Genomic DNA, 10,024 nt, shown 5'->3' with positions numbered 1-10,024 from the left:
TGGGTGGGGGGGGGGGGGGGGGGGGGGGGGGTGTTTTTTTTTTTTTTTTTTTTTCTTCGGGGGGGTAAGAAAAATAGTTTAATAGAAAAAGCATTCTAGTGCATCTTCAAATGAACAAGTATTAGCAGTATAAAAACAATTTTACACCACTGCTACCAAGCACCAGCATTCAACTCTGATAAGAAGTTTAATGATGAGTACACAATATTTTAAAAAAAAAAATCTCTGCTCTGACTTAAGAGCTGTCCATTTCTCATGTATTTTGTACATGTTATTAGAAACAACTTAAATACCTGTGGCTGTATGCTAGGATCCTCCAATTCCTTCATTAAGTGTTAGTAAAATCTACAGACCACATTAAACTACATGCTTACCATCTCTTAGTATTTGAAATTTAAAGAGAATCTGAATTCATAGACAGTTTCAAATGCCTATCATCCTTGAAAGTTGCACGTTTCTTAGAAGTATCCTACATTAAAAATTTCTGTACAGGTGCAAAGTTCATACAATTGGGGAACAAACAAGTGTTGAGATATTCCAGCACTTCTGTTAGGGTCAAAAGGAGTACCTCCTGGTTAGCAACAGCAGTTTTTATCTCTCTGTCACCAAGTTATGTTGCTGCCCACCACCACCTGGGACTTGCTTAAATAAGCGAACCTCTATTAACACAAAGCTCACCGTATAGGAACTCTTATTGTTGATCAGCACCCACTGTGATCAATACCACCAAAAGACACTTAGCATTGAATCCCTCTCACTTGACCCTGGTGAATAGCTGCCTCTGCACACCAGAGAGCTGGTTTTCCACAAAGATAGATGTGGTTCATTCAGGGATCCGGTTCCCTTGGTAGGAAAGACTCGTGTGCTCTTTACAGTGCAGCAGTACACATCTGTAACAGACCAGTGCCTTGATGGCAAGGGGAACCCGTACAAGCTGGTATACAATTAGTAAACTCATCTGAAAACTTATTTCAAAATTTGTAACAATATTCCAAAACACAGACAAATAATTTTATTTTTTTTTAACCATTACCTGCTTAAGGTTGCCACAAAACTTTCACTGGAAAATCATTTAAAGCATGTTTACCAGAATTTTAATTCACATCAGGAAAAAGACAATATATGGTTTACATTATAAGTGTAGTCTGTTATCTTGGATTAAACTACTACCTAAATTCCTCAAACATCCTACAGATTATGTTTTTCAAGTACTGCCTTAAAGAGACATTGTTCTGAATTTTTTACTCTAGATAGGAAGAAAAATTGAACTATTCTTTCATGATAACCAGGAAGCCGCCATCACATAGAGAATCTCCCTTATGTGTATAAACCAAATAATTTGCTCTATCACCAAAAATAAGTTTCTAGATGATCTGTTCCATAACTGTTTTAAAACTATTGTTTTTAAAAAACAAACCCTTGTATCTTTTGCCTTTGCTAGATGATATATGCGTTTTCCCTGTCAAAGCTAGAGCAGTTTTGCAAACTCAGTTTCCCAAGAGCCTCCCCGCAGTATGCTGAGGACTTCCTCTGGGGGCAAGGAAGAAGGGGCAGAGAGCACGCAGGATCAGACCCCAGGGTGAAAGCTGTGTGGAGCAACTGCATAGTACCACTCACTCAAGGTTTTTCCCTGCCTCTCCTTCTCATAGCTAGCCCTCCTGCCCTGCTTATTCCTAGAAAATTAGAGTCCCACATTGATCCATCCATGCTAGATATTCAACAGATAATTCCAAATCCAAACACAACAAACTTTTTACTTCATCCCTAACTGCTATTTAACATGAAGTTTCAGGAAAATAAGTAATTGTGAACCCAAATAATAACTTCAGATTCCACCACCCACCACCCCCCCCCAACAAAAATTTTTGTCCACACAGACTAGAGTTCCTTCTGTCTGGAATTCTGATTTCTGCACTACAATATTTAAGGCTCCATTAAGGTGAAGCAAGCTCCGTTTCTGAGGGAAATCCTACAGGACCTGTACATTTAACTTTTAAAAATAAAATCAATTTACCAAAACAATAAAGCACTGCTATTTCTACAAAGAAGAAAAAAGTATTAGACACATGGTATAGACTACATATTTTAAAATAGCGTTCCTAAAGTTCAGTTGAGCATGAAAGTTAATCTTTCAAAAGTGAGCATTCAGCTCCAGTTGTATTCAAGTGTACTAGTACTAGCAAAAATACCCCAACCTTACTATTTTTATAAATTCTCCAGATATTTTTAGCTGGTATCTTCACAAACTGCAAATTATTTTATGGTAATACAATCTTTTAAAATGCAGATGTGTGTATATACATATATATATATACACACAGAGACACATACACATTCTCTTTTAAACACTTCTCTGCATTATTTCTCACCAATCAGACTACAGTCACAAAATTATCAAGATACCAAAAAAATTAAAATGGAGTGAGGCCCTTCCCAGCTGAAGGCTTTTCATTTCAAGATAGTTTCGTTCCATTACTTAGTCCCATACCCAAGAAGAGTCAGATCCCTCTTTAACTCATTGTTAATCTGTACTCTTATCCAGAATGCCTCATTTTACCTGTTAGAGGCAGTCTTCCATCCATTCAGATTTGCAAAAGGACGGTTTTAGTTGATGCTGATTCCACTGCACCGTGAAGACACAGGCAATAGGGGAGGCACACTGCTGCTAAGGTTACATTGCACAGGAGACAGCTTTTATACTACAGGTTTCTCTTGTGCCAGCTGCCATGATAATACACTTCAGCAAAATAACAATATTATAATTTAATATAACTTTCCATTTCAAAATTTCAATGCCCTTGCAGGAGAAAAAAACCTGGAAAAGACCACCTTTTTTCGCCCCACTCTTTCACTACCATTACTCATACAGTATTTTAACATTTACCCTAATATTCACCCTAGTAACACACTTTATTTGTTAAGTATACAACTACAAACATCAAGATTTTCTTCATGGTTAAAAGTATGCATCCTTCAACACACACTCACAAACCAATATTGCAGACATGAAAAGAAGCAAAAGCGGGAGAGAATACAATAATATATTTTTTTATTCATTACCTGAAACATGCACAAACACACAGGAGCTCTTGCTCCCATACAGAAACTTTTCAAAGTCAAATTACTTATTCCAGGCAATGAGAAGAAACAACAGCCACTGAAGTACCCACATGGATAAACACGCTCAGAGAGGCTGGGTAGCACCGGTAACCACTGGGCTTACTGATTGCCCCAGCACACCCCAAACCAGGACACCTGGTGAGATTTTGGATGGTACATTCAACAATACTTTATTTGGACAGCAAGTGTAAGACTCATACAGCAAAGATGCAGGATGGAAAGACATACAAGTGCATACACTTGACATGCCGAGGGGGAAAGAAAAAAAAACAAAAACACATAAGGATGGAAGCCTCAGACTAAAACTGTAAAATAATGCACAAGTATTTCTGGTAAAAATGTCACATTTCTAGATGAAATAAGGAAAAGTTATGGTTTTATCTTAGCTTTCAACAGTAATTGGCATATACCTCAACATATAATTCTGTACTCTGCATCATTCAAGATAAAGCATGGACTGACGTGTAGATAAACATTTTGCTTATGAAAACAAAATGAGAACACACATTAAAAGACAATAGTATTGAAGCGCTCTGGAACTACATAAAGCACCTCAATATTGCTAAGCGCATCGATCCTATTCAAACTTTTCCACCTATCCCTCTCCCTTTACAAAACATTAAAAGTTCTCCTTACTTAAATTGTACAGCGTTTAATTTTTGCACCTATTCTCCATCTGTTTACTGATTCTGAATAATCAAATTCCAAGAACAAATTTGACTCTTATATTACAAGAAAAAAAAATCTCACATCAATATTGCCCTGTGCCCATCCCGCTGGGCTCGCATAAGGATGAAATCACCAGAAAAGGGCCTTTACTTGTGCTCCATAGCACTACATGTTTGTTACCAAAATCCCAAGAGGATAGAATCCAAAAGCTGAAGTGACATTAAGGAGAGGACCAGGTTTAAGGAGTGAAGAACCTTTTTTGTGAGGTTCCCTGAAGGGCTAGCCCTGCCCATGGTTAAGTATTAGGTGTATTTTAATTCTGCCTGGGTCCCTCTCTCATAGCCATTATGGGAAGCTTCACATTTTCTGTTAGGTAGATAAATCCCAGGCCATTTAAGAATTTTTCAGGTCAAAACTAAGCATTTGAAGTCCACCCAGTAGCTAGCCAGAAGCCATAAAAGGACTCCAGCACAGTAGAGTCCTATGCTCTGTACTTAAAAGAGCAACTGAAATGAACACAGCCCCATTTTACAAAAATACCACCTTCAAGGTCTCAAAAATGTGGAAAATGTTATTACCCCATGCTTGAGGGGAAAAAAAAAAGGGAGAAATAAAAAAATTTTAAACATTTCCTGGTTATATTTTACTACCCTTGAATTACACTTCCAAAATATTATTTTTTATTCCACCCCTTCAAAATCTATCGTATGTACGCACAATTTAACGTCCACTACAAGTATGTTCTCAGGGTACCTCCCATAATGGGACGGTAGCAAAAAGAGAGCAGGACCAACCTTTCAAGACTCATGTTTAGAGCTGTGCTTCATGTACTCCAACTTATTTTTAAAAACTGCAAGAAGGGATTTTTTTTTTTTATTAATGATCAAACAGTATGAGGAGTTACAAAAATTAAGCTTCCAACAACATAACAGTTAACATGGTTAGTGAAGAATTATCTGTTCTTGCCATAACAACTCATTGTTTATGTAACAATCACCACAACTATCCAGGTTTGTTTCCACTCTAATTGTAAGCTTTCAAAGATTAAAAAAAAAAATTAATTTCCTGTTCACATCTGCAAAAATAAATGTGGAAACAGAAAATAAAAACCCAAAAATCACTATGCAAAGTTTTGGCCTTTCACTCTAAAAAACATTCTAGTTTGGACCCAGGCACGGTCCTCCGCCTCTTTCCACAGAAAAGGGCACGAATACAGCTAATAAATGACATATTTTCTATCATATCTTCTTACATTCAACATGTTTCCCCCTGCTTGATATTTACAGAAGCAAAACTAAAAATCAATGCCACTATTTTTTTTTTTTTATAGCCGTGACCATTGTAGCCACCATACATACTTTAGCCTCGCAAAGCCATTTCCCACCGCCTTGCGCACTCAAGATACAAACGCTCATTATACTGAAAATTAGCAACACAATCTGATGCCCATCCAACAGCATAATGCTCGCCCCTGGAACAGAGATGGTTGCATAAGGGATTTGGGGCCTGTTTTCATCAAATCAGCCTTCAGATACTTCAGCATTACAGGTGAAGCACAGCTGACAGGTCATTGTGCTCCCTGTAGCACAGCTCGTTAAGAAGCAGCATTACCTACCTACAAGATGCACTTTTGCTACCCTCTTCTGTTCCTCTCCCAAACAAACACCCCAGAAGAGACACAGTGAATTTATTTTCTCAACAAAGAGCCCTTGGAGGGGGGGGGGGGGAGATAAATAAATTAACCTTCTAATTGGAAAACTACCTCATCATTACCACAACTGAGGTGTTGTGAGCATTTTAGGCACCTGAAGGCCCCAGGAGCAGGCGTGGTGGACCAGGTCAGGGTGGGAAGCCCACGGGGAGGTGGGCGCTGGGGCCGGGAGGCTGTGCCAGACACATCCCCAGGTGCCCAGAGTTAGTGCCTGCCCTCCCCCCTCCTCACACACAAGTGACATCAGGGCCATTTGAATAATCAGATTGCAGCGTACATCGCCTTGCAAGATACCAGCTGCTCTTGGATTGCGGCAAGGTAGTACCCAAAGCCTTGCGCCACAAGTTTCATGGCCACGGGCGCACGTACGCTATGGGCTGCCACCATCCTCCTCCCGCATTGCTGCCTTGCGAGAAGAAAACCCATCTAAGTAGCGATCGTGACTAACGGTGCCCTGCCTTCCCTTGCAGAGCGTGACTAGCAGTCAGAATTATTACAATGTCTTCTCCAACTTTTGCATAAAGTGACCTAAAGCTTTAAATATTGCAATAGCCTTCCTCTACACTGAGGGGTCTGAATGCAGAAATGCTGCATTCCTTTGGCATTCCCTTGAGATTTCAATAGTAAGTCAGGAATCTACTCCGAGCTTATTAAACACTTTGCACCTCCCCCAAAATAATTCTCCACCCTTCCATCAAGGAAACCTTGACCAGGCCCCTTCTTTCAACCGCAGTGCATCCCCTCGTCTGTTTTTAAATGCTTCCAGGGGGGGAGGGGAGGGAGAAAGGCACACACCAGGCTCTCTCCTTCCTTCCACAGCAGGTAGGAAGGTAGTTTTGCAAACCTGGGTGTGCCCACTTCAAATCTGAAGATCCAGCAAGGGCTGGAATGCAGTGACTACTGGGCCCAAGAATTTCACCCTGAATAACAAGCCAGGCACACTCCACCGTCTTCTGGATTCAGCTCAACTTTATGGCAACCCTAGCTGACACCACCTCTTGACCTTCCTTTATGTGACGAGGATATGGATTACCAAACCCTTACCCTTTCCTCCCATGCACCTCAGCCGCCTCTCAAGAAAGATACCCACAAACTACCTTTGTGAGTGATAATATACACACTCTGCTAAGGAAAAAAAAAAATAAAAATCATATTTAGGGAGGTCGCAAGGAAGAGAGCTAGGACTCTCGATGAAGTAGCCTCACAACAGCAAAGGTCAATACAATGTATTGAATGATTTCAATGCACTACAAAACAACTTTTGCTCCTATGAAGTAATCATTTGACCAAACTATTAATCGTACGCTCATGCTGAAAGACAGACTTGACACATCCATTTTATTTATTTTTTTTTTTAAATGGCGTCACTTCACTAACTGTATCTCACCCACTGGAGGGCACAGGGCTGTCTGGAAAGCGCTCCCCGGCCTTGCAGCGTGCAAACACACTGGGTGGGCCTGGTGAGCAACACACACCCCCCACCCCGGCTGCATCTACACCTTTGCCTTGTGTAGAAAGATACAAAGACTTCAAATGAGTTACTTTGAAAGCACCTTAATAACCAGCTTCACCAAAATACTCAACGTTCGAAAACTCTGTTTTTACACATACCTAACAACTCTAAATATACGCCCAGTAAGAAATGTTTATACAGACATGGAAAAAAATCTCCAACTTTTTGACCCCACCACCAGCCTCCCCCCCCCAAAAAAAAGTAGTAGACATCTATAAAAGGAACAAGAGAGTCAGTTTTACATATGGAGGCCACTGAATGAATTTTAAGTGGCTTCCTAGATTTGATTTTGGAGGGGGGAGGGAGGGGGGGAGTGGAAACAAAGGGGAAGGAAGTGCACTTATTAGAAATGCAATTTAATTTTCTGTTAAAGAGCAGTATAAATCTGAACTATATCTAATACATTCCAACATGATACTGCACGATGAAACAGTGTTTGCACAAATAAGGGCTTTGGGAGAAGCAATATGGCTATGCTGATACAATTACATTTGCAATTTTTTCAATATGCCTATATGTAGGCAACGCATGCCTAGAAAAGTGCTTAAGTTCAGTGCAGAATTCTTTTCAACAAGTTACAGACAGATGCATGTTTCTGATAATTGCTAATTCACAGGCAAATAGGAAGACATGCTACCCAATATGAAGAATGGACTTTTACACCATTTCAGCTGACAGCGGAAAGAACAGGAAAATACTTTTAAACACATTAAACAATGATAAAAAAAGGGGGGGGGGGGCACCAGTGATTTTAAATTTACCTTTATATGCGTGAAATGAAATTGTTTTCAGCAGCATAAATAGAATACTACTCATGCAAGCTTAAGATTAATAAGCATGATAATAATTTTGTTTATTAAAGACACTAATAGGAAATTATCAATTCTTATATGTCCCATGGAATTTTCTTCTTAAATCTAAAAATATATTCCATCTACAACAGTATTTTTATATACAAAAGATCTGAAATATAGGCTACTGTAAATCAAAGCCATATACCTTGCATATTAAATGAGAATGAGTACACACACCCAGCATATTAATTTCCAGTGAAAAGTATCAAATAAATATAACCATAAAGATTAACATGCTATGAATAGGTCCAGAGAGGGGTTCCCCCCCCGCTTAACTAGAGCAAAAATCCTCCATACTTTCTCAAGCGAAGCTTTCCTCTAACACTAAATAGTGATTAAACTTTTAATTCTTAAAATACCGAGATAAAAAGCCCATCAAGACAGCTAATTCACCTTTTCAAATTAACTATTTTTAAAAGACTGCATTTTTAAAAATAACCCTGAAATAGCAGAAGACCCTTTTAACAAAGTTACACAGAGAGACATACTTCCCAGATTGAATAATGGAGTACAGGAACAAGCACGTGGAAAGTTTGATCTATTTTGCCTTTACTCTCTAGTGCACGCCAGGTTTTCTATAATCTAAATATTTGTGAAAGAAGCAGGCTGAATGTCCATAGGCAGTATAAAAATACTACCTTGCTTTATTGCAAGTATTGCTTCTTTACGTGAGGCCCAGCGAAATTACTGCCTTGCAAAAATCCAACACACATTTAGAAATTAAGGACATATAAATCCTGCCCTTACTGAGAAAGAGTAATTCTCCTGCTGCTTCTATAGACCAGCTCGAAATAGTGATGAAAAATCGTCTCAAGTATAGATGAGACTTCTACTACGTGCCTATAAAACGCTGCAGACTCCAACATGGCAGGATCAAAAAAATATGTAAGTATACCAGTATATTTACAAGATGCTTTTTGTTGCTGGAGCAAAGCTCATGTGCTTGCCCGTTACACAGTCCACAACACCACATTTCGTTTCCTGCTAACACCCAGATTTTAACTCTTCTCATGGAACTTTAAATTTTAAAATCTTCACAGTCATTTACCGTCAGACCATAATAACTTGCTTCTCCCACAAAAAGGCTTTTTTTTTTTTTTTAATAAATTAAATACTACCACTGTCGCCCAGCCAAGACACTACATTAGAAATACATGGGGTGATTCTAGAAAACATCTAGGACAGCACAGAGTGCACGCCTGTGGATTTAAGAAAGCGGTCCATTTATCTACAGGGAAGAGAAACACAAACCCAAGCATTTTTCAAATTGCTTCTCACTGGGTAACTGAGGGCAAGGGGCCGGGGGGTGGAAGAATAAATTACCTTTGTCTTTTAGGGACTGAATGTTCAACTTCTATGAGTTTCCCATGCAGCTCCACTTTACCTACAGAGAGAAACAGAACGGGGGAAAATATTGGAGCACGGCTGCGCATCCCCCGCGCGTCCCCGTCTCCCGGAGTGGGTTTGCAGGGGTGTAAAGCGGGGAACGGGAGCGCAACACGTTACAGCCCATTCATCGGCGACCCGAGCACCGGCGGAGCGGGGACCCGGCGCCCGGGAAGGCGGCAGAGCCCGGCGCCGAGCCGCTGCCGCGGGGGGAGCCGGCGCTGCCCTCGGCGGGGCCCCTTCCTCCGCCCCATCCCCGGTCTCTAAACGGCCCGTGAAACGCCGTGTGCGGGAGCGGGGCTCGGCCCCGTCTCGGGGAGGGAGAGCGGGGGCTCCGCCGCCCCCCGTGCCGCCGCCGGGCCTCCAACTTCGGGCGGTTTGCTGCGCGGAAGCGGGCGGGAAGGGAGCCGAAACGAGACACCGAGCGCAGCCCGAGCCCATCTTTTCCGCGGGGGCCTCTCCCAGCAGACCTCCGCAAAGCCGCTTCACGCGAAAAAAAAAAAAAAAAAAAATTAAAAAAAAAATTTTTTTTTTTTTTAAACCAAAAAAAAACAGGATGTCGGGGCCAGGAGCCGGCGCGCTGCTGGAGGCGGTGATGGTGCGTGAGAGCAGCGAAGAGAAACCGAAATAAATAGCAGGGCAGCGCGGGGAGGGGGGGCTGCCTGCCTCCCCCCTTCCCAAGTTTGGGGCAATCGGCGGCTCGCCCCCAGCCCTGCGGCCTGCGCCAAGCCGCGGGGAGCCCCAGCCCGCTCCGGGGGGAGGCGGCCCCTG

General features: G+C 41.4%; 1 protein-coding gene across 3 annotated transcripts in view; it reads right to left on the bottom strand.

Annotated features, from left to right (window-relative positions):
• The window catches only part of IGF2BP3 (insulin-like growth factor 2 mRNA binding protein 3), a 116,906-nt gene that overhangs the window by 105,482 nt on the left and 1,400 nt on the right, over window positions 1–10,024 (bottom strand). For all 3 annotated transcript variants that reach the window (XM_010577605.1, XM_010577606.1, XM_010577607.1), the window contains one exon: window positions 9,191–9,251. In XM_010577605.1, coding sequence (XP_010575907.1) covers window positions 9,191–9,251 — 61 coding nt within the window. The remainder of the gene's footprint in view (window positions 1–9,190; window positions 9,252–10,024) is intronic.

Source organism: Haliaeetus leucocephalus, unplaced genomic scaffold, assembly GCF_000737465.1.
Source record: "Haliaeetus leucocephalus isolate CR32 unplaced genomic scaffold, Haliaeetus_leucocephalus-4.0 Scaffold566, whole genome shotgun sequence".
NCBI classification, from domain to species: Eukaryota; Metazoa; Chordata; class Aves; order Accipitriformes; family Accipitridae; genus Haliaeetus; species Haliaeetus leucocephalus.
This window is presented reverse-complemented; position numbering and strand designations above follow the sequence as displayed.